The sequence below is a fragment of the Clupea harengus genome, chromosome 13, assembly GCF_900700415.2.
Source record: "Clupea harengus chromosome 13, Ch_v2.0.2, whole genome shotgun sequence".
NCBI classification, from domain to species: Eukaryota; Metazoa; Chordata; class Actinopteri; order Clupeiformes; family Clupeidae; genus Clupea; species Clupea harengus.
Genome location: NC_045164.1, coordinates 12,262,628 through 12,288,358, shown reverse-complemented (window position 1 = coordinate 12,288,358; position 25,731 = coordinate 12,262,628). Strand labels below are relative to the sequence as shown.

The window sequence follows — 25,731 nt, the reverse complement described above, 5'->3', positions numbered from 1 at the left end:
TCACTGCAGCCAGCCAGCCTGCGCTGTTCTCGCTTCTCTCCAGAAGTATGGAGGAATACTAAGTGTGTGTGTGTGTGTGTGTGTGTGTGGGCGGGCAATCAACAAAACAGTGCTTTTGGTGGGGAGGCTGAAAATTAGTTTTGAAGTTGAAATGAGATGTATGAGCGTGTTGGTGTTTGCTGTTTGTAAGCTCTTCATTTTGTGTGTGTGTGTGTGTGTGTGTGTGTGTGTGTGTGTGAGTGAGAGCACACTGTAGTTGATGAGTTACTCAAACATCATCATACCCGCCACCACCTTATTCCGCTCCATACAGCTCTCTAAAGCGAGGCCCTCACGATGTTCAGTGGCACAGTGAGTCTGGCTGATAAGTTGTGTATTAAACACCAAGTCCCCCCACTGTTGTGATTAATGACTCAGAAGTGTGCTTCAGTGCTGAACCTTATTTAGGGCTCATTACATTTCAAGCACCTATTACATTGGCATGGGCATCAATTTGGAGGAGAGAAGTTTGTGCATTGTTCTAAGTTTGTGTGTGTGTGTGTGTGTGTGTTGCAAGTTCTTGGTGTTTGAGTCTGCTTTTCTGCTTCTTTGCATTGCTAATTAAATACAAGTAGATAAAGAGATGAGTATTGTAATTAGTCCTCGTTATCTGCTGGCCGCCTGTATCAGACCCTGCTTTGGTCTGTGGACATGCGGATACCAGGCCTCTGTTCGTTTATTGCGCTATTTTTCTCTGTCTTTCTCCAAGTTATTTGCCCTCTCATACACTTCCTTTCTCACACACACACACACACACACACACACACACACACACACACACACACACACACACACACACACACACACACACACACGCACTTTCATTCTGTATTTTCCTTCTTTGTTTCTCTCCCACTCACACTCACACACACACACACACTCTGTTCAGCAAGCTCTCTTTCTCACTCATGTATTTTGTGGATGGCAAGGCTCAATCAGCGTAGTGTAGACAAGTCCAAAGCCACAGATGGATGCTCCAGGCTCCCGATCTGCTGTTCCAATGCACAGCCTCCTCTTAATAACCTGCCTGCAGGATGCCTACTGTCACTGCTAGCTGATGCTATGGCTGGGGTATATAACTTTCCAAAAAGCATTAAGAATAAGCCAGAGTGTATGTGAGTTTATACTGTGTATGCATTTGTGTGTGTGTCTGTGTGTGTGTGTGTGTGTGTGTGTGTGTGTGTGTGTGTGTGTGTTCGTCCTGGAATGAGTTGTCGGGCATGTGGATGGAGAGCTGCCACGCCTCAGAGGGGCAGTACTCTCTTGAGAGTCTCAGAGATGGAGAGAAAGGGACTGTGAGCGGTAGAGGAAGGCGAAGCACCAGGGGACACGGGGGGGCAGAGAGGGAACTCCATCACACTCCTCTGTGAAGTACAGCTGCCTGTCCCGGGCCCCGACACGGACACGCACCAATATAGCCCCTCCATGTCTATGATCCAAGCTTATTGCTGTTAGTGTGGAGCAGCGTGTTATCTCAGCCTTTCCCACGGAACTCTAAATGGCCAGCATGCAATAATTGGATGGCTGTCGTCATGCTGCGGCCATTGGCTTTGTGACAGCCTCTTGAGCGCTTATAGAGACTGTGTCCATGCTGACTGTTGCACAGCAAAGAGGAGGTGCTTTACCTCTTAAAAGAGATGTGTGTGTGTGCGTGTGTGTGCGTGTGTGTGTGACAGCTTTGCATCAGGTCTGTATGATGCTGGCCATATGTGACGGTGGATCTCAGGTGACCCACCTGGCTTGCCTCTTATGTGCGGCACCAAAGATCCCAACTACCACCACTCCTCTCGCCCCTCTAGTCTCTATTTCAATCCAGCGCCGCCCGTCCAGCGCCCGCCCGTCCTCCTCCGCCGGGTAATTGGCGGCGCCGGAGGAGTGCTCATTTCTCCCGCTGATCTGGGAGCCGGCTGTTGGCGCGCGCGGCGTTGTCGGGCATTAGTCATCGGTGTCTGGCCAATCCTTTCGGGATGCATTACAGCGCCGTACGCAGAGCACTCCATCATGGGAACTTAAGCCATTAGTGAGAGGTAATGCCTTTTAATGTCACCGCCAAACTCATTTCTTTTAATTGAAATTTTCATTTCTTTCTCTCCGCCTGCCTCCACAGTTGTCCACCCCCTCACACACACACACACACACACACACACACACACACAACCCCCCCCCCCCCCCCCCCCCAAATGAAAAAGCTTGTGAAACAGGTCCTGTAATGAATGGCAGTGGTTTGTGTGAAGAGGGCTGAAACAGGTGGAGGAGGAGAACAAGACAACGAGAGGTGAGGGGGATGAGTGGAGGAAAGGAGAGGAGAGGAGAGGCGGCGCCTCCTGCCTTCATGTGCGAGAGGCAGTAATGCGCCTCGCCGATTAGCCGAGTTTCATCTTCTCATCATGGCACAGCTCATCTCGTCCTCTCCTCCTTTTCTCTCTTTTTTTCCCTCTTGTTTAACTCTCTGTTTTCTTTCTTTCTTTCTGTTTTTCTGTTTTCCCCCCCTCTGTCTTCTTCCCCTTTTCTCACATTCTTTCTCTATTGTGGTTTCTTCTCTCCCTCTGCTCTCAACCCCTCCAATTCATCTCTCTCTCTCTTTCTTGTTTTTCCTCCTCCGTTCTCCTCTTTATCACCTCCTCCTCTGTGAGAATAGAAAGAGCAGTAAAAACCAAAAGAAAGAAGCGAGCAGTCATCTCTCCCATCTCCGCCTCACTTTATATATGTCCTGTTCTGTCTTTCCCTCTAAGTGCCCCGACTGTCATCCCTCTTCTCTCTTCCTCCGCTCCTCCTCCTCCTCTTCCCTGGTTCGCTGTTGTAAACTTGTGTCATTTGTGAGGGGCCAGTGAGAGTCCACGTGTCTCCATCACTCATATTTACAAGCTGAGCATGACGGACAGGCTGAGAGAGGGGGGGAGAGAGAGAGAAGAAAAGGTGAGCGTGAACAGAGAGGGACAGGTTAGGATGATTCATATGGCTTTGTGTTCATATGGGGAGGGGCTCTGTGCATCAGCAGCAGTAGGGAGGCTCCTTCTCCAAGGAAATAACCCCACCAATATGAGGTAGGTTCCTTCCTTTGTGGTCACTTGGACTACCTGAAGCAGTCCCACATATAGAGGGGAACCAGTGTCACTCACACACACACACACACACACAGAGCTGTGCTACATGTACAAATCCACTGCTCCAAAAGAAGCAGCCATCAGAGCAGTGTTTAGCTAGGCAAGGCAAGGAGATGCCTCTGGCCACGGCTGGTTACCTGAACCAGTGGAGGTGGAGCTGGTGGTAGCTGAGATGCTCATGTGGAGGAAAAGATGCAGACAAGAGGGTTCACTGGAGTTGCCATAGTGAACCATCGGACTGATCATTGTGTATGTTTAGATGCCAGGCTGTTGTCACCATTCCCTCATGACAGAATGAGTTCTTACTGGTGGCTTTTGTTTGTTCCATTCTCTCCAACACATAAACACACACACACACACACACTGGGAAATATTGCTTATAATTGCTCAGCCCGCTCTTACAAATGAATTGTTCCACCTTGTTTTGCGCCTTGCAAGGGCGAGGAGGAGGTGGGAGTGGTGGATGGGCTGAGGGTGGTCTAGAAGGACGGGTATATAGATGAAGTGAGGGAGGTCCCCGCCATCGCCACCAGCCCTCATTCTGATGCATGTGGTGATGTGGTGGACGCTTGGCCTGCTCAGTATTACATGTGACGGCCACTGCGTCCCTCTGACCTTACCCTTTCAGACGCCAGCCGCTCACACTCACTGAATCTCAACAGCGTACGCCCCCCTCCTCCTCCTCCTCCTCCAGTTCATCACACACAGTCCAGACCAACGGAAACGAACAGTAATCATCCTCTCTCTCTCTCTCTCTCTCTCTCTCTCTCTCTCTCTCTCTCTCTCTCTCTCTGCCTTTCTCTCATCCCCCCTTTCCCTTTCTTTTGCCCTTCCCATCTCCTCCCTCCCTCTTACTCCTTCTCCCGCTCTCCCTCTATGTTGCACCTTCCGTCTTTCCCTCGCTCTTCCAGCACCCACTCCCCAAAACCGCACACACACACACACACACACGCGCGCAAGATTGCCTGCGCACATGCCCCATCCCCCCCCCCCATCCCATCTGCCTTTTCACCTGTCTCATTACTGCTGTTCTACCTCAGCATATTGCTCCCATGATGCTCACTTACATGGAGCTACGTGCGTATAGCTCACACACAAGGCCATTTCTCTTTCCCTCCTCATTCCTTCTCTCCCTCTTTGTGCCCCTCTTTTGGTTTCTCTCTCTCACACACACACACACACACACACACACACACACACACACACACACACACACACACACACACACACACACACACACATCATATTTCACACAGAGCCAACAGTCATCTCATATTGATAGTTTCAATTTTATTGTTCAAATTCCCCTATTGCACAGTATTACATCTAGTGTTTGTGTTTTATATACATTTAGAAAAGCCTTCCTTTGAATACAGAAACTAGACTGCTGACACTATCCTGAAGTTGAACTGTATGAATACTTTAGGAGATTATTTGATTAAGCCCACCCACTGCCCCCCCCCCCCCCACCCCATAACAATCAAATAGAAAGTGGCAAGAGATGCAAAAAAAAAAAAGACAGAAGATGTGTTAGTCTGCTCCGGTTTACATAAATTACAGCAACACAGAGCCTTTTGTTTTGTTCTCTGAAAGGTCCCTCTGAAATGTTTCGTCCTCATCCTCATTTAAATCCCCACAGCTCGAGTTCTCTCGTTGTATAAAAATATTTCTCTCTCTCTCTCTGCACGATGAAAATTTTTATTGCAGATCTCCGTCCCCGTGTTCCTCCGCATCGGCCTTGGAGGTGGGGGAAAAAATAGAAATGATCAGTCATTTGAAACGTCCCTCGGATGATCAGCACATGAGGAATGTTGTCAAATCATTCCAGAGATCCTCCAAGGCATGAAAAGTGAAGCCATTTGAGTGTGTGCATGTGTGTGTATGTGTTTGCATGTGAGTGTGTGTGAGTGTAGGAGCGTGCGTGCAGGATGGAAGCAGAGAAAGTCACCGCTGCTCCGAAGCCACGTTGCCGGGGTAACGCGAGCTCTGGCAGCCAATGAGCTGTGAGAAAGCCAGTCCCCCCCTCCTGAAAATATTGATTCCACACGTTCCAGAGTAGTTCTCTTGAAAATGGCCTCCTGTTCTGGGCCAGAAGCCTCCACGAGCAGCTCGACAAGCCACAAGAGGTCCCTCAGCAACCGTGCCATCCGTTGCACTCTCTTCACACGATTCCCTTTCCAGACACAGAGCAGTCCTTCCCCACCATGCGTATCATACTGCCTCGTCCGTCCACAACTCTTGGATATCTGTAGGTGACCCGTTGGCGTGCAGACACCAGGTCATGGCTAGGCCCTGGTGCCTGCCTTCCGTGAACCAGTCCGTTAGTTTGGTCATCCTCCAGCCCAGTGTTATCTCCCCAGAGTTCCACCACAGGGCCAGTCCTCCACCTCACTCGCGTCCAGTGCCTCGCTCATTGTTCCCTTTACACCTCCTCAGCTCCTCCTCTTGGAGGGGGTGGGCAAGTCCGCAAAGTTTCTCCGAAGCCTCTAATGGCCTACAAGGTTCAGATCGGCTCTTCCTCCTCCACCTCTTCTTGTAACTCTTCCTCCTCATCCACCTCAGAGGGTGGTGTAAATGTAGACGAAGATGATGACGAAGAGGTTGAGGACTGTGCCAATGATGCCCAGCATGGCTAGGATGGACTCCTCCCGCTCCTCCTTGACCTCCAGATCCCGCACCTCCTCAATGGTGAAGACAGTGGTGCCCATGCTGCTGGCCAACACGAGTCACCAACCTGCAGCCACTTTTCTGCACGGGCATGGGGGGAGGTCCAACACACAATGGAGCCAGGGAAAGGAGGGAGAGAAAGGGAGAGAGAAGAGTAATTTAGTCACAGTGGGGAAGGTAACAGACAGCCTGACAGGCTTATAATACAGAGGTAAATCCTAGCTGCTGTTTCTTTCTTGTGGAGCTGTTTTAAATCCTCTCCCTCCCACACCCCCTGCTTTCCAAACAGCTCCCCAGGGAAAGATGGGCGAAACAGCACACCTCCTCTCTCACAGCCCACACCTAAGGCCACGTCTCAGATGAGAAATGGAGAGGGGGGGAGAGAGAGACGGAGAAGAGAGGAGAAATGGAGTGGAGCAGTCGAATGCCTTCACATGCCAAGGAGAGGATGGCCATATGGGGCAATGGAAAGAGAGAGAGAGAGATTATCAGGGTACCATCTCCACTCCACCACGGGAGTCTGGCAGCCTGCACATGCAGAAGAGAAAAGGGAAATGCAGGAGAGATGCATGTTGGCTCAGGGTGGCATGCCTGTGATGAAGCACTTTGACGGAGAGTGATATGTACCGGCCAGCCAGGCTCTCCTGAGACAGCAGTTGCAGAGAGGGCTGAATGATTTATTGCATGTTGTGCAAGAAAGGAGAAATAGATAATAGAAAATATTCCCTTCCCACACGCACAAGCGACTTTCCCAGAAGGGACCCCTAATTGCTTAGTGTTTGTGTATGTGCGTAGTGTTCCTTCGAGTCTCTTAATAGGGAGCGAGGAAAGCCTTAGGATGGACTCAGACTCCCGCAGGCATGCTCCATCACTCATACACCCTCACCCACATCCTCACCCAAACACCCACCAACACAAATAAACCCACAACAACACAGTGGCCATTTAACCACCAGCTGAGACACAACAGAAACAGAGCCTAGCACAATGCAGCCGAATGGCAAAGGGAGAACCCCCCCCCCCTGGATGGAGATACAGGGCTAAGCAGAGAGATGGAGAGAGGCGGAGGAAAGAAAAGTGGCTTACCCTACTGCATGAGAAGTGCAGGGTGACATCCAGCATGCTTTTGGATGCTCAGCGGAGAGGCATGGCGAGGGCCAGCGAGGCATGGGGAGGGGTGTGCCAAGACCACAGCCTGCGCGTCCCAGCTCCGAGCTCCCGGCCACAGACACCCAACAGAAGGGGGGGGAGAGCAGCAGATCTAGAGCCTCATCTCATCCAGTGTTGCGCCGTATATGTGTGTGTGCGTAGACAACAATCTGTAATGGTGGCCCCCCCCTTTCTTTCTCTCTCTCTCGCGCTCCTTCTCTCTCACTGTCTCCCTCTCGTTACGTTACCAGCCTTTCCCAGTCTGCAGCAACCTCAGAATGTTCGTTTATCCAGGCGTCTTTTAGGCTCCCTTCAAAGTTCTCTTTGTTTTCTTTCTTTCCTTTTCTTCAGTTTTTTTCTGTTTTTGTTTTTAATCCACTAGCTCAGCGGAATGGCTAACACAGTCCATACAAGGGGCTTGGAGAAATCCTCTTCCCCAAACAATCCCCCTCCCTCCCCACTACTTGCTCCATCCTCCAGCTCTCTCTTTCTCTCTCTCTCTCTCTCTCTCTCACTCTCTCTCTCTTTCTCTCTCTCTCTCGCCACCCTTCTTTAAGCGCCTCCTCAGCCCCCCCCCCCCCCCCTGCACTCCTCCTCCAGCTCCTGTGCTGCTCCTCTTGTCTCTTTGACCCTCTGAAGCGCTCAGGAGCGGAGAGCTCCTCACAGCTTTCAGTGACACGTGAAACACGCAACCCTGCCCCCCTTTATTGCTCCTTCTTTTTCTCCTCTCCTTCCTTCCCTCCTTCTCCTTCTTCCCTCTGTTTTGGGTTGTTCTGAGAAAAAAAAGCGATGCAGTCAGTCTCTCCGAAGAAAGGCGGTTATTCTCAGCTATTTGGCCGGGGCATTCCAGCCTCTCTGTGCTCCCCCCCTGAACGGATTCAGGCAGCCGGGGACGTTCCAGAAAGCTCCGTTGCCGGAGGAGAGAGCGCGGCGGCTGGCGGCTGGGGTCCCTGCACAGACCTGTGGCTGGAGAGCTCTGATCCACGCCGCTCCTCCTGCACGCGCTGCACTCACAGTCCAAGCTGCTGAAGCTAACTGCCCTTTTTCCTGCTGGTGCTCGGCGACGGCTCCCCCTCTCCCAGGCGGAGAGCAGCGTTGCACATCGCACAACCAAAACGCAGGCTGGAGGAAACGTCAGGCTCTACAAGGACGGCACACGATGGGAAGCAACTAGGAGAGAGGAGAGGAGGGAGAGAGGGAGGGGGAGAGAGAGAAAGGGAGGGAGGGGAGACGAGGGGAGAGAGAGGGGCAGAGCGAGCGAATGAGAGCGAGCGCGACAGAGCTCACACCAGCCCAGTCTCCTGCCGACACCTCTGGTGGTGATCATAAAAACGCCGGAGCCCTTGAAAATCAGCAAGGAGAGAAAACAAAGGAATGTTGTCTTTTTAAAAGAAAAGAAAAGGGTTGGGGGTGCATACAATTGTGTTTGAGGAGAATGCCTGTGGAGCGCGCTCCGTCGCTCCTTTTGTCAGGGCGAGCTGTCTCGCAGTGTTTGGAGAGGAGGAGGAGGGACAAAAGGGGGTAGAGAGGAGGTACCTCACAAATAAGTCGATGCTTGGAGAGGGGCAGCAGAAATATCTGGTCTTCAATAGTGGTGGGGCTTTATTGTGTGTGTGTGTGTGTGTGTGTGTGTGTGTGTGTGTGTGTGTGTGTGTGTGTGCGTGTGCGCGCGTGCGCATGCGTGTGTGTGCAACTGATAAACAGCCCCTGTGAATCACTCGAGCGAGGACTCTTAAAAGAATCTTGGTCTGTTGGCCTCCCCATCATTGTTGCTTTTAAAAAGCTTTTTGTTTTCCTCCTTTCTTCAGCACATTGCTTCCGAGGAGGCCCCTTTGTAGGAGTGTGTGTGTGTGTGTGTGTGTGTGTGTGTGTGTGTGTGTGTGTGTGTGTGTGTGTGTGTGTGTGTGTGTGTGTGTGTGTGTGTGTGTGTGTGTGTGTCACGCACTGCTCTTTTACCACGTGGAGCAGCATGCCCCAATAAACAAACCTGCCCAAGGTTAAACAACAGCTAAATTTGACTCCAGGGGCTCGCACTCACACACAAAGAAAGAAAGTGTGTGGGGGGGGGGGGGGGTTACATCAATGGCATGCCATCTTGTATTTATTTAATCTCATCCACATAAAATATGTCAACGTGTGGGTGAGCCAGTCAGCATGTCTCCTCAGCAGAATGACTCACTCTCCTCCCCTATGCCCCTCCAGGGGGTCCTCCTACTTCGCTTGTTTTACTCCAAAACAACTGCTGATCCCTCTCCTCTCACCTTCATGCGTTTTCCTCCTCGTCTTTGATGTGTTCAGTCACTAACACCCAGCAGAAGGCGGAATTGCACTCTTTGTCTCTCTCTATCTCTCCAACCCTCTCTCTGTCTCTCTCTCTCTCTATCTCTCCAACCCTTTCTCTCTCTCTCTCTCTCTTCAACCCTCTCTCTCCCAACCCATCTGAAAATCATATATCACCGCAGAGCTGCAGATAAATACGTTGGTTTACTTCTATTAACCCTCCAGCGAGCCGTGCCGTGCGATCAATTATTTATTGTTTCAATTCTCTGTAACTCTGACCCCGGGGCAGCGCTGGGGCTGGGGAAGACTGCAGAAGGGTCAATAAACCAAATCCCATGGCCTGTGATGTGAGTCTGACCCCTCGGTCTGTGGTTGAAAACCGTATGTGTGCATGTATATGTGCCTGTGTGTATCTGCACATGTGATCAAGGTGTGTGTGTGTATGGACGAGATAGTGGGTAGGCTATCCCACAGCTCTGGTGTGAATCGATCCTCGTTGACCTGTGCCCTTCACGCCTGAATGCAGGCGTTCCATACCATTGCACTGTGGAGGTATAAATACTGAAGTACTATTTTCCATCGATAACTACATATATAGTGATCTCCCCTGTGCTTGGATGTTTAATTATGTATTTATATATCCATTCATAATTCAGTAAGGAAAAATTCTGATATTTCAGAGTATTTTTTCTCTCTTGTGGCACGACTAGCAAGTCGTCACTGCTGGCATTCACAGGTCACCGTCTGAGTCGCACATCTGCAGGTGCCCTCACTGCTGGCATTCACAGGTCAGCGTCTGAGTCGCACATCTGCAGGTGCCCTCACTGCTCACAGGGTCCAGTGCTGAGGTGCCTGCCTCACCTGCCTCCGCTAGCTCCAGGCTCTGCCCAGCATGATGCCCCAGTCAGAGCATGCTCTCAGCAGTGTCAGCATGCAGCTGAGATGAACACTTATCTGATTTACGTTTCTACCGCACCAAATGTCAAAGGGCAAATCTGATGACAAAATGCACCACCTGCTTGAAATACCAAGGAGTACGAGTACAAGTCGCATTATGTTGCCTTTCACAAGAGACCGTTTGCCTCTGAAGGCTTTTGGAATGTGCAAGGGATTCACATATTTATTGCCTCGCTCTTGTTTGCCATGCTAGTGTTTGCGCCGTACTGTGTGCTCTCCCTCTGTTGACAACACTTCACACACATGGAGGTCAGGAAGATTGAGCGGTGCATTCGCCTGAAAGCAGCCACCACTTGCCGCTGTTGCTGAAGAGCTAATCATTACAGAGTGATCATATGTGATCTCACTTTCCTACCTCAAGCCATCCACAGTCAAGTCTGCTGGAGCCTTCATACTCAGCTTTAACCAAAAATACGTAAATAAATAGAAATGTTTTAGAGATGAGGATGGTCATTAAATCGTCAGAGCCAGAGAGATGGGTTGCCAATTTATTGTCCAGGACCGCACGCACGCACGCACGCACGCACGCACGCACGCACGCACGCACGCACGCACGCACGCACGCACGCACGCACGCACGCACGCACGCACGCACGCACGCACACACTTTACCACCTGCCCCCTGCATGCACACACACCCAAATCATCCCTGTAAAAGGTGCCCCCCCCTCCCATCGCCTACATGCTCGCTGATAATTAGTATCCCCACACTTCAATCATCCTAACGCGAGGAAATCACTGTGCGGCTCAATTAAGGGAAATTATCAGTCGAGCTAATTCTCTCGCGCCGGGCTCCGCGCGCCCTGCCAGCCAATTTAAAATGGATCAAATTGGAAAAGTAAAATTACAACTGCAGGAGTGGGGGAGGCAGGAGGAGGAGGAGGAGGAAGAGAAAGGAAATCATTAACGACCCTGGTGTTGAGCTGTGCCCGCCTAGAGAACGCCGTTATTGAAGGGCCTCGAGGCTAAGGCTGAGGTTTATTTATGTGTCTGTCTGAGCATGTTTGTTTCTTACACATGCTGATCTCTCTGAAGGAGTGTAAAACAGGCATGACTGAGTGGCCTGGGATTAGGAAACTCCCATGTTGAAATATGGCCATAGCTCTTATTATTGACGTCTTTTCTGAGACATTTTACCGGCACATAACTAAAGGAAGAAATCCAAGTTCCTTTAGCTCTAGAGTAAATATTTCAGCACAGTTCTCTTGTGGCTCCCTCGCCCACTTTATCGGATGTTCTCTTGTAAGGAACCTAATGAGCAAAGCAATCAAATCTTATGCCAATATGTCAGGCCGTCTCATGACAGATTTTCCCTGCCGTATGAGTGACTTGTAGATTTCTCACAGATTTCTCACAGATCTCTCTTTAGCAGGGCAAAATAACCTTGTGCTAACAGATGTTTGTTTGAGCTGCATGAGGATAAAGCCCTTAGCAGCATGTTTGTTTTATGAAGCCTTAAAAGACATCAGAATTTGGTGACAAAGGCAGAGTGTCCTCCTGTCGTGGCATTTGGGCAGATGAACATTCGGAATGGAACAGTTGGCAGGATCTGATTTTTAAATGCAAGGTCGTTTCTTTGCTTTACGAGTGTTAAGCACAAATCTAATGGCCACTGAAACACACACATATACGCAGCTAATGGCAGAGATAAAGACAGGGGATGTGTCTCTAGATATGTGAGTGTGTTCTTGTAGTAGTGAAACTGAAGTACGCTGCTTAAGCCTTCATACCAATTAGTTGTGCCTCCATTTTCTTCGACTTGAATGTAATGCATTTACCATATTGCAATACACAAGTCACACTCTGATTTAAACACAACACAACTCACTCACACTTCCTCCTAGTCATGCAGACATGCACACCTGCCACGTACATTGCTGCTCCAGCACTCTTGCACCTTGATAACACCCCAGGGTCTGTTGCTGTCCTCTCATGTATGGAAGCCGGCGTCACTCGTGCTGTTCTTGACCTAGGTCGACAGCTTGCTCCTCTTTCGTCTCACCCCAGCTCAGAGTTTGTGTGTGTGTGTGTGTGTGTGTGTGTGTGTGTGTGTGTGTGTGTGTGTGTGTGTGTGTGTGTGTGTGTGTGTGTGTGTGTCCCATCCTCCATTTGTGAGTCAGCCCCATCTCATCTGTCAGATCCTGCCGTCACTACGCCACACTACTAGCTACGGACACACCGTGTTGCAGCGGTCGACGTTACCAGACTCCGAATGAGTCAACAGATGAGCGGCACAGGAAAGGGAGTCTTCCTCATTAGAATGGGAGAGGGCGGCTTGGTCCTGTGGCCCTCTGCACTCCCAGTCCCATGGCATTTTCACGGGCAGCGTCTGGTCATAATGAGCTGCGTCCCCTCCTCGCCCACGTCTCCAGGCTTATTTCAGAGGGTAGAGATCAGCCGCACACACGCACACGCACACACACACACACACACACACACACACACACACACACACACACACACACACACACACACACACACAGACACTCACTCACTCGCGCACAAAGGAACACAACCATACACACACACATACATATGCTAATTTTCCAAACAATGCTATGCTTATTTTAAACAGGTGCCCTTTTTAAAAATTCAACCCATCCCCCACTCAGAAAACCATGTTTCTCCCTCGGATTCTGCGCACTACAAAAATATCAAGTGTCAATCCAGCCACTGTCCGGTTTCATTATAAGAATCTGAAGATCTGCTCCCTTTCCCCCTTACACACACACGCCCACACTCTGTCACACACTATCACACACACTCACATGGTCCTATTGCCGTGGCCCACCTCAGGACTAAATTGGACTGAGGGTGTGTGTGGTGGCCGGTGGACAGTGGATGTGTCCTCCCTTAATGAGCGGAGAGATGGGAAGTCTTTGACAAGAGCATGAAATGTGGCCGGGAAGGCCAGAAGAGCATGAGCTTCAGATCCCCATTCCTGACACACGTCTAGCTAATGCAGGTTTTGTCAAGATCAAGACTTGTTGGGCTGCTCCGGTTCATTATGCTCTCTCACTGCACAAAATGTCAGATGCGCTGCCCAGACCCAGGTGTCGTCATGTTTTCTGTATTTGTTGATTTAACAATTAGAGGTTTCAAGAAAGTAATAGGCCATCTAGACTCAAGCGTACCTAGCTGGTTTGTTCTCTGCCTCCTCCCCACCAGTCAGCTGATGTAAGTTCCTTACATAGAGCAGTGCTATTCGACAAAACCAGTGATGATCCACCATATACCTCAAGGATGAATATTCTAAGCAGATTAGGCCACCTTACAATGAAATGAAAAAGTTTCATGACACGCATATGCATGCCCTTGAGTAATTTGTGTGCATTTTAAGGGAAAGGCGTAGTTTTCTTCCCTAACTTCGTGAAACATATTTACATTTGTCCCGAGGATTTGCAATGTCAGCCTCATCTACACATGCACATACACATGAATTCAGAGTCCGTAAATTAATTCAGTGCGCCCTCCGTCTGGTAATTGCCTGGAATAATTTCATTTTACCAGTTCCATGTGGGTCAGACTCAATTATCTCAGCCCAAAAAAGAGGGTGTGGATGTTATCGGTCAGCATTCATACAACCAACAGTTCCATTATGAGGGCGACACAACATGTGCAAAAACTGTGCATTATGTTTGGGCTGCATGAAGTCGGTCTAGTCATGTAATTGTGCATTGTGATTCTGTCTAAACAAAGTCAACTAAATCATCAGACTGGAGGCAGCTTATTATCAGGGCTGAGTAGCGCTCTTCATAGAACTCGATTGTGCGGTCCTGTGGAAGTGACTTATTGTGGACTGTACCTGCTACTCGGAGTGCGTTTCTTTTTCGCTTTGAGTTAAATTGGGCATTTACTGAAGACAAATGCCCTGCTCCTGAGCTTCATTAGCCAAATACCATGCAACGAAAGACCTTGAGAGGCTGTTCACCTCCCATATATCTTGGGACTGTGAAGCAGGGCCATGGGACACTGGAGATCGCCATTCGGAATCGGTCTCCTCCTCCTTCAGCTTATTGCCACGCAGGACGGGACCATGATGCCTGCCATGAAGTATTGGCATCATGAAAGGTGGCAAAGAGCCTCTCACAGGGTGACACTCTCCCCCGGCTCCATCCGCCCATCGACCCACTCGGCCCATAAACATTTTCACGGTGGGCCGTTGGACTGAATTTAGCACCTGGCGCTGGTTGCTGGGCGAGTTCCAGCCTGCCGTGTACCATTCAATGTGTGATTTTTGCAATAACTTTATTACCTTATCGATCCGCACAAGTGCTGTTTGGTGGCCGGCAGGCACCCTCTGTGAACTTGGAGTCGGAGTGTTTGCTGCGAATTTGTCCTTATTGTTGCCTTTATTTATTTTGGATATGGATGAATGTTGGCATTAAATGCAATTTCAATGTTGTGGTGAAAGTCACTTAATGATTGATGTATGAAACTTGTGAATCCCTGTAAACCTTTTATAATGTGCATTATGCCATTCATCATTTGTCATTTCGCAGTTCATTGGAAAGCAGTGTCAATTTATTTGAGCGTGTTTTAAACCTCTTAAACTCTTTCGGTCCCAGACATAAATATGTGTGTATGGAGGGTAGTGCTGACTGAAGAGATGGATCTTGATGGGTGCAGGTGTTTGGCAGGGCCGCCCAGCTGTTTGGGGGGGCTGCTGTGTGTGTGTGTGTGTGTGTGTGTGTGTGTGCCTGCCTCTCATCTCTCTCGTTTCTCTCTCTCTGAGCCAGTCTTCAGTCAGTGCCACCTCAGGGCTGCCAGAGGACGGAGTGCTACGCTAACATGACCTACATAAGGCCTAGCCTGTGCATATCTCTCTCTCTCACACACTCTCACACACACACACACACACACACACACACACACACACACACACGGTTTCCCTCTTTAGCTCTCTCATTCCCTGACACTGCCATTCTCTCTTGTGCTTTCTTCATCCTGCTGTCAGTCATTTCTAAACCCCACACCCTCACTCTGTGTGTGTGTGTGTGTGTGTGTGTCTGTCTCAAGCAGCAGCAAGGGCAGTGTTGGGGTGAGGAGTTCTACTCTGCCCTTCCCCACTTCTCCGTGCTGCCCTACCCCATCTAATTAATCAAACACAAAGAGGGTGTTGGTATTATCTTTCCACGCTTCCTTTCCCTTTCATGCTAGTGATTAGTGAAAGAAAACGCCCAGTATTTAAATAACATGTACGTCCCACCCTCTTTTGTACTCTGCTTGTGATTGGGTGGTTATGAAGTCTTACAAGCTGGACTGGCATCTCATTTGACACACCGCCCTCTCGTATGGCTATCTGATTGGGCAGAGTTGTGTTATTGGGTGGGGTGGTTCTTTTTTGGCTTTGAGGATTTTCTCCGTCATCACATCACAAGGGCACTGTACATTTGCAGTCGCAGCCAGAGAGAGGACGCTTGATTCTAAATATGGTGTTGTCTTTCACTGAACGATGGGGTTCACTCCATTGTCATTACCATGGTAACCTGATTGTATTACATGCAGTCCGACATAGAGTGGCGGACAACATAGTATAGCTGACGTTGATGGCAAGCCGAATTGACAGAACCATTGACAAATCTTTTGACTTTGTGTGTGTATCTCCCTTGATGGAAGTGCCTGCCTGCGTTCTGTGGATAGAAGCAGGAGTGTGGCTGTCTCTCCTGAACCAATCTGGACGTGCAGGAGCGGTTTAATGGTATGGAAAGGGAAGGGGATCCGCCTCTGCTCAATATTTTCTATTTAATGGCCCATTAGGTCTGGGCTATTCTTGGAGTGGAGCTTTTTAGGATATGGAGACAATAAGCCACTCCACTCGATAGCTTCCTCCGCCACTGTCGACACTCTGCTCCGGTGCTCCTGTCTCTGGAGCTTTAGTGCCATGCTCTTTGCAGGGACTTCTGAAGCAGGTTTCACATGTATAATTAACATAATCCTGGGCTAAAGCTTTATTTGTGTCTGTTTGTGTGTGTGTCTTTCCTGGCCTACTTTTCTTTGCTCCTTGCTGCGGGTATATTTTCCTTCTGTTCTGAGGTATGAGCGCTTCTAGGCCCCATGGTGATTGAAGCTGTGTGTGTGTGTGATGTCTGGACCTTTTAAAACACTCGGCACATACTCATACCCACCACTACCACGCAGTCTGTCTTTGACTCCCTGCCATCTAGAATCAGGTCCTCTGTAGTTCTACTTTTCAAATGAGATGATAAGTTTTGTCACTTTGTGATGTCCGTCGTCATTCACTCAGGCGCGTTGGTAGTCAGTGGCTCTGCTGGTCCGTCTGTAGTTCAGGTGGCTGTGCAGCCAGTGGATAAAATGGACTGGGCTCCACCTGTGATCATGTTTTGCCTTACGCCGGGAGAGTGCTACTCTGCTCGATCTCCACTGATGGGGAATAGCTGTGTGTGTGTGTGTGTGTGTGTGTGTGTGTGTGTGTTTCACTAGTGTCTTCCCCTCTCTCCGGTGGATGTCTCAGGCAGGATTGAGCACTGTAAATAAGCAGATTAAACTTTAACCAGCCCACGAGGCAGAGAGACAGAAGCGCCTCTTTGAAAAAGCGGCTGTCTGCAGATATTGCCAGATTTGGGTGGATATGAGAAGCAAACAGTGGCGCAGGCGAGATGCTCGAGTCCTTTGATGGCAGTTGAGTACAGGCTTCATATCGATCACTCACCCTATAAGTAGACGGCAGAGCGGGGCTCCATCCAGCATCTCAGATATATTTCACCTCTTTTAAAAAGAACTCGTGCACCATGTACGGCCCCCATAGGGCCAGAAGTTTGTTAACTTCTGAAGAAAAGGACAAAGGCTTGTATACCGAATGCTTTTTATTTGGGGCACAGGTGGGTACAGTACAGAAAATGATGTAATGGCAGGATGGAGAAGGCAACATCTAATGGGGAGGGCAGATAATAAGTGAATTTTCTTTAAAATGACAGTTAGGCTATTGTGGAAATGAACCTAGAAACCTGGGGGAAAAAATGCATAATAGCCTTAAAGTTCGATCCAGAAATGTTACAGATCAATTGAATGATTTGAGAAAACAGAAACCTGAGGCAAGATCAAGGTAGTTGATGTATGACCATGTGTCAGTTGCTGGAGGTAAGCTTTGGAGGTTATGGAGAGCAGGTTTGGGGAGTGACTCTAGATGCAGGCTATCAAAGCTTGTGAAAGAATAGATGGATTAGATTGAATACTGCTTCTCTGATTGGGTGGATTTGGAAGATGTCTGAGATGCACGCAGTGCTAGAAAGTGGCATGTGCAGATATCTAGATGGAAGGGTTTGTTCATTGTTCCAGAAGGATAGATTTATTTGGTGTGGTCCCCAGCCCCTGGCTGCCCATCCCACCCTTTTGGAGGTCAGGCTCCACTGGAGTGATGGCAACACCTACTGTTCAAAAAGACAAACTCTCTGATCAAAAGCTCCTTCAGTCGTGCTTGTCACATTTCTCCGTCTACTTGGGTGGTATGATGGTGTTACGGTATACTGGGCTATTTACAAATCCCAAAGATTTGATTTTCAATACCAATACCAAAATACAGACTTTCTCTTTATATTAAACTGATACAGAGATGCTGTGTAGAGGTGATGAATAAGAATTGTAGTGCAGAACACGCACCACCAAAGGTCAGTCTTCTACTGAGAGAGAGTGACCACTCACACAGGACTAATATTTAACATAACTCACAGCAATCTCGCCCATGTTATTATGTGTTTATATTAACACTACTGTTAGTAGATAACTACGTTTCCCACACACCCTAGGAGGTGATTTAAATGTGTGTTCTGCGACAACGAGGAAGTGGAGTGGTATTGAAATTCCATTCAAATTTAGGTAATTCTAACTGTCTTCTAGTTAATCAATTGAAAAGATATGGAATCTTGGAAATATTTCCACGTGTAACTTTATCTTGAGATGACTTCTTCCAAATACAAATGCAGTTTATTAGCCTCATGATTCTACCCAGCTGCCAGTTGGCCACCCCTCCCTGCACATAAGTTCTGTCAAGCACACTGATGTGTCCGTATCGCCTCAGCAGTGTCATCAGGTCCTCTACCAAGATATGCTGAATCTATGGAAGATGCATATTTCCTATCTATTCATTATTCTATGGGTCAGGATTATTTAAACCCAGCAAGACTTGTCTAAGTAGGCTAATTGCATATTAGAAGCACAGCACAGCATTGTAGGCAAGACGATGTCACCCATTCTACAATGAGTTTTCCTTCACCAGCAAGTCAGCCTCGACGTGTTTTTCATACTAATACAATCATATACCATATAGCCCGGTGAAATGTCAGGAAGGTATGACAGTATGATGAAATATCCATCCTCTTCTGACCCCATCTTTCACCCCTTTGAATCCTAGCTGCCCTGCCTCTGCTTCTGCACACCTCCATCCTGTTCCGTGTCCTTGCGTCCCCTCTCTTAATGCCACCGCCTGCTCCACTCCTTTTCGTGTTCTTTTAGAATTCTGGAAGGCCCCTCTGCCATCATTGCTGCTCCAGCAGGCCAATTTCTCTGGCTCTCCCGCTGGCATACATTACACACACACACGCACACACACTCATTGCTGTTCCTCTGCCAGCTTCATAGAGCAGGTGGCCACTGCTCTCTGTGCTTGTTTGACAGCCTGTGTCTGTCTGTCTGTCTGTCTGTCTGTCTGTCTGTCTGTCTGTCTGTCTGTCTGTCTGTTTTGTCTTTGCATGGCAGTTTGGAACTCACTACTGTCTGGGTATGTATGTTATGGAATTGAAAGGCTGTGTGTGTGTAGGTGTGCCCTCACCCGCCTGTGTGTGTGTTTCTGGAAAGAGAAGCACGTCCCTGGCTGACGCAAACGGTGTGCCTGGCCGTTCGGGGGGCTCTATTTTGGGTGACGATGTTTCAACACTGGCCTGAGTGTCTGGACAGAAAGACATTAAGTAGACCAGGAGTGCATTCATTTCAAGGACCCAAAAAAGTGTGTGTGTGTGTGTGTGTGTGTGTGTGTGTGTGTGTGTGTGTGTGTGTGTGTGTGTGTGTGTGTGTGTGTGTGTGTGTGTGTGTGTGTGTGTGTGTGTGTGTGTGTGTGTGTGTGTGACTCACCACTCAGATAGGGGTTCAGAATGAATCACCATCCGTGTCTGCTCCCTCAGACCACACACACACCTAAGTCCTCAAGAACAGCATGATGACTAGTGTTTCAAGGCCTACACACACACACACACACACACACACACACACACCCACACATGTGTTCTGTGCTTTGATCAGCCAAGTCTGATTGAATACTACCAACTACTGAGACACAGGAAGAAGCGGTAAAACACCGTCTTCCGGTCCTCAACGCTGAGGCCTACGCCGCTCTGCTGGGCTGACGGAGGAGGCTGGAGGAAGGTTACATCAGGCCCGGCCTCTGCCTGTGTCCTCAGCTCTCCAGTGCATCACCCAGTGAGAAAGAGACCTGGATCTGAATGTCTGATTAGACCCTGTCTCTTTCTTTCTTTCTTTCTTTCTTTCTTTCTTTCTTTCTTTCTTTCACTTTCTCTCTCTCTCGCGCGCTCTGTTGTTGATCTCTGCTGCCTCCTCCTCTCTCTCTCTCCCTCACTCTCTCCCCTCATCGTTCTCTCCTCTCTCTGTCTCGCGGAGAGAAAAGTCTATTGCTGCCAGCAGTAAATCAGTTTGTCTTAATGAAATGATCGCAAATGGGGGCTGGCGACTGATCGTACAAGGAGAGTAGAGAAGGGACACTGACATTGACGAGGAGGATCAATCATACGCACGCACGCACGCACGCACGCACGCACGCACGCACGCACGCACGCACGCACGAAGATGGAGCAGGCGATTGAAGCAGGGAGGGAAGAGAGAGGGACCAAGATAGATGCATCTTAAAATTCCTCAGAGGGAGAAGGAGAAGATTCTGTGCCTCCCAATATAAATGTAAAGCAGCCCAGCTACAGAGAATGCCATCCCAATACATTTGTGTCTCGCATGCACACACACACACACACGTGCTTCTCACACATGAATTCTCTCATGCATGCCACCAAAAACACACACAGGCTTTCACTGGTGTGCTGCTCATTGGGACGTGGTATTACAATTGGAATTGAAGTTTTTTTTTTTTGGCCATTCCGTTGTTTTCTGTAACATAGTTTGTGTGCATTTGGCCAAGCAGCTACACATGGATCTTTTTCAGCTTTTTTCCAGCCTGGAGTATGTCAGCTCTCGATGCCACACACCCTGCTGGAGGTGGGAGCCTGAACCAAGCAGACCCAAGATGTCTGCCCAGCTCTGGCCCGGCCGGGAGGCCCCCTCCAATGCTCCTCCTGTGGCCCCATGAGGTTGCCTTCATGTGACCGGAGCTCTCAAGCCCTGGTGGCTAACCAGACACGCATAGCCGTTATGACCAAGCATCTGGCGTAATTCTGAAACAAATAGTCACGGGCACAATAACACTGCAGCGTGTCATCGAACACGTGTCCATCACAAGCACGAACACACACGCAGAAGCTCAGTTTGGATCCGTGTGGTTTTGAATGATGTTGGTAGGCATATGAACAAGGCTGCATTCTTCTGACTGTTCCCGAGTGGGAAGCGCTGCCCGTCAATAACCCTTCCTGAGATGAGCGAGCCGTGCTCACTGAATTGGAGTGTCGGGGAGACGCTGAGAGAGAAATATTAGATTGACTGGGGGCTGATGGGGGGGGGGGGGGGCAATCCATACAGCTCTTATCTCCTCTATCACACACACACACACACACACACACTCTTGCATTGTGTTGGGTGTTGATGTATCATACTGGCTCTCCTATCCCACTGTCTTAAATTGAGCCCTCTCCATCTAATTGCATGCCTTATCTCTTGGTCTGCGGGTGAGTGTTGCGTTGTGTGTGTGTGTGTGTGTGTGTGTGTGTGTGTGTGCTTTCTCTGTCTCTCCTGGGCCACCTTAGTCTCTGCAGGGCACCAAGGGCCAGCTCGTCCCCCACACACATTTGTTCTGTGTTATCCGTTGACGGCAGTCGAAATTGACTCCCAGAGTCTTCTTTCTCTCTCTTATCACTCCATCACTCGCTGCCTCCCTCCCTCTCTCTCGCTCTCTTTCTTTCTCTCTCCTCCACTCCCTCTGTGTCTTTCCCTCTCTCCCTCTTCCGTCTCTTTGTTCTCATTCTCTATCTGTCTAGTTCTCTTCTCTCTATCCCCCTCTCGCTCCCTCTGCCCTGGCGTAGCCGCCTGAGGGCCGTTTCCTCCCTCTCGCCTCGTGCATCATTTGTCTTTTCTTTTGTGCCCCTCCCGGTGATCTAATAATCTTTAATATCCCTCCTCCACATGCCGCTGGGACCATTGGCTGCCAGTCAGCCCTCCGTCATCCCTTTATCTCTCTATCCTTCTATCCCTCTATCTCTCCCTCTCCTGCTGCTCCTCCACAGGCCGGGTGACAGGAATGTGAACAGGGCTTTTTCTCTCTGCTGCTTTCTTTATCCATGTGCGAGTGAGAGTGTGTGTCTGTGTATGTCTTCATGTCTGTTGGGGTGTGTGTGTGTGTGTGTGTGTGTGTGTTTGCTTTGTGATATAAGGGTGAAATGTTGAACTCCCTCCACCTTGACCCTGGGAGCTGTGTGGGTTCACCTGGGCCCACTGCTCAGCCTCCACAGGGAAGCATGGAGAAGCCACCACTGCTACACACACACACACACACACACACACACACACACCTCACATGTACATGTTTTCACTCCTATGGTAGGAAGAGAGGGAGGTTAAATATTCATGTTGGCTCACTTGAAGTGTGCTAAGCAATTAAGCAGCACTCCTGGAAGCATGTGGTATTTATTAGGGGTGGGAATCTCTTGGCACCTCACGATTCGATTCGATTCCGATTCAGAGGTCAACGATTCGATTCTAAACCGATTCTCGATTCTAAACTGATTATCGATTATCAATTCTAAACCGATAAAACGATTATCGATGCATCTCAATTTTTAAAACATTTGAGTTTTCTACTCAGTCTGCAATAATCGATGCCACTTGCATTTCAACACAAAATGAATGTGTACAAAAAAAAAATATATATAATTTTAATTCATAAAAGTTCATAATCGATTTTTTTAATAATAATAAAAAAAATTTAAAAAAAATTATAATTTTTTTTATAAAAAATTATAATTTTTTTTTTTTTTTATTATTATTAAAAAAATCGATTATGAACTTTTATGAATCGAGACAGAATCGTTCTAGAGAGAATCGAGAGGAATCGAAAAATCGATTTTTCCCCCCACCCCTAGTATTTATTGAATCTGGCCGTGACACTGGTGTGCTGGCATGAAGGCGGTGGTTGTGAAGTAGGTGATCCTGTTGAGATTTTAATCGAGCTGTCCTCATCAAGACACCCAGCTGTTCATCTGTGTAGTTAGTGTGTACCTGTGGACTTCCAATTAATATCAATTTGTACTGTCTCTTCCTTTCTTTTCTTTTTTTCTCTCTCTCCCTCTCTTGCTGTTATTTAGCTCATACCCACCTGCTACGCTCCTCCGTCTTTCATCTTGTCCTTCCTTCCCTCCTCTCTCTCTCTCTCTCTCTCTCTGTTTCTCTTTCATCTCTCACTCCTTGTGCCCTCGCTCTCTCGCTCTGTCTTTCCAGTCTCTCTTACCCTTTTCTCTCTTACGGACAGAGGCTGCATATTTTCTTTGTTGGTTTGCTGTTTACGTCATGTGTGCATAGCAGTATGACCTGGGTTGTAACTCTCTGTGTCTCTCTCTCTCTCTCTCTCTCTCTCTCTCTCTCTCTCTCTCTCTCTCTGTGTCTCTCCCTCAGTGCTGGACATGGCTCGTCACGTGCCGCTGTACCGGGCGCTGCTGGAGCTGCTGCGGGCCATCTCCACCTGCACGTCCCTGGTGCCGCTGCTGCTGCCGCTGTCGGGCGACCCGGGCGAGGAGGAGGAGGAAGAGCACTCCGAGTGCCAGACCTCGGTGGGCATGCTGCTGGCCAAGATGAAGACCTGCGTGGACACGTACACCAACCGCCTCAGGTCAGACAGATGGTATGCACATACAGACCTAAGGCGCGCGCACACATACACACACACATACACAAACATACACCCATCACCTTGGGTTGGGATCAACACTCACAGCCCTGCACATTGTCCTGTAAAACACCCAGAAGTGCTTGTTCTCTCCTGCTCTTGCACTCTGTCATATGCAACCGAACACACACACACACACACACACACATACACATACACACACATATATATATATACGTACGTACGTACGCACGCACGCACTCTTACACAGTTCTTCACACTAAATCACCCAATAGATTTCTCGAGATCTAGCTAGGTGTAACTGTAAAGCTGGAATCTCCCACTGTGTTTTAAATCTTCACTTTCTCTGCAACCAAGCAAATCAATACCCACTGCACTATGATTACCTACTGGAATGGCCTCAGAGTGTTTTGAATAAAGCCAGGTGCCATTTTCCACACTAGTCTGCAGTAAATGCGGGCTGCTCTATGAGTGTGTGTGTGAATGCACGTGTGTGTCCCAGGCTTTCCCCTTGCAGTCAGTTTAGCTGCTATTTCAGTGTGGAGTAAGGAGGAGAAAGTGGCTCCTCACGCCGTTCACCTAAATGGGATTGAAGTCCTGCGTCCAATTCTGCTCCTGCATGGATTGCCATGGAAATGAAAGCCGTTGCACGGTCACAATGGATAAAAAAAAGCATGCTCTTCTCATTCTTTGCTCTCTTCAAACGAGGACAAAAGGAAAGAATGGAGAAACATCACTTGCAAAGTGCACATCTATAGTTCTTGTTCTTGGTTTTTCTATGGTAACCCTGAGCACACAGTCTGTCTAAAGGCCATCAGCCATAGTACGGTGGCCTTTCTGATTTGTTAATGAGTGATTCATTGAACTTTTAACAGATTGAGTTTGTCCTGGGGGGGCAATAATTGGCACTCCATCTGTCCACCTGTGGCCCTCTCCCTCTGAGGTGCATTATGGGTCATGCCGTGCTCTAGAGTCTGGCCCTCTCATTTCGCTTCCCTCCGTCCCCGCCATTTCATTTTCTCATCCCTCCGCTTCTCCCATCCTGCTCAGTATCTGCGCCTCTCCTCCTCTCTCCTGTCCTCCTTTGTTCTCTTATCTCCTCTCCTACCCTGTCCCCCCCCCCCCCTTCTACTCCCCTCTTTTCCCTCCTCTGTTTTTTCCCCTCCTCTCCTCCTTCTGTTCTCTCCTTCCCCTTCTCTCTCCTCCCCTCTTCTTTCATCCCACCTCTCCCCTGGTCTTTCCAGGCACACAGCACATTCGTCAGACCGTGAACTTCCAGGGCTGAGGGGGTCTGTCAGGATTCATTATTCATAACATCCCCGCGCACTTCCATCGCCATGCCGACTCCCCTCCCGCTCACTGGCTCGCTGAATTAACAGTTTACTTAAGGCCCTAATCCGCCATACATCACATCACAGCAGCTCTGCACTGTTTGTGTGTGTGTGTGTGTGTGTGTGCGTGCGCGTATGACAGAGAGAGAGTGATTCACAAATGGTAGGTCACCTCCAGGGGTCGTTCCCCCCCCCATCCCCGGGGTCATCCAGGGGAAGCTCTTAACCCCGTGCTGGGCGGCTAAACGGGCCCTTTTCCCAGAGGCCCCAGTGAGCACAGCAGGACCGCTCTCCTGGGAGTCCTGGGGAGTATTTTAAGAGCTCCGGCCTCAGCGTGCGCGCCCATACATGATGCATACCCTCCGCCTCCCGTCAGACTGAGCGTACGCCTGGCACCAGCGGCGCACTCACTCAGCCCTTACATTTCTCTGGTCACGCGTGATGACTGGAAGCATGGGGATAGATTACATGTGTTTTTGTCTTTATTTTGTCATTGTTTTTTTTTGTGTAAATCATTCATGAAGACACAAGTTCCTTGGATTGGTGTGTTACATTATTGTTTGTTTGTTTTAATGAGACCACACATCCACCGGAGCCCTTAGCTGCATGTTCGTTCTTGCTTTCGATGTCTGCCCAACTTGTGGCTAGTGGATGCTACTTTTGTTGGCCTTCGCCTCTCCGTCTGAGCCTGTTGGCAGAGCTGCTCTTCAGGAGGAATGGCCGAAAGGAGAAGAAGCAAAGAGAGAGGAACAGAAGGGGGGGTGGAGGGGTGTGATGCAGAAGAAAACAAGCCCTGCTGTGCATCAGCTGTGGCCCTGGCAATAACAGCCTCATAAGCATCACATCAACACAGCACAGCACAGCACAGCACAGCGAGGGAGGGAGGGAGGAAGAGAGCAAGAGGGAAATAAAGAGAGAAAGAGAGGTGGAGTGAGGGGGGGGCTCTGAATGTAATGAAAGCAGCCAGTAGCCTGGGGTGATGGGTTGTAGTGTGATCGGCAGGTGTTTACGTCCCTGTCGCTATGCGTCTGTGTCCATGAGAGTGATGTTGAGAGAAAGCAAGAGAGAGAGAGAGACAAAGGTGGAAAAAGAAAAATTGAAGAAAATAATAAAGGGGCATTTTGGAGAGGAAGGGAGAGAATACTGAGTAAGGGCGAAAGAGACTGAAGAGATA

At 49.1% G+C, this 25,731-nt stretch overlaps 1 protein-coding gene across 1 annotated transcript in view; it reads left to right on the top strand.

The window, feature by feature from the left end:
- birc6 (baculoviral IAP repeat containing 6) overlaps positions 1–25,731 on the top strand; it is a gene marked incomplete at its 5' end in the record, with an annotated part of 90,429 nt that overhangs the window by 38,519 nt on the left and 26,179 nt on the right. Inside the window, one exon of the mRNA XM_031579321.2 lies at positions 22,995–23,208. Coding sequence (XP_031435181.1) covers positions 22,995–23,208 — 214 coding nt within the window. The remainder of the gene's footprint in view (positions 1–22,994; positions 23,209–25,731) is intronic.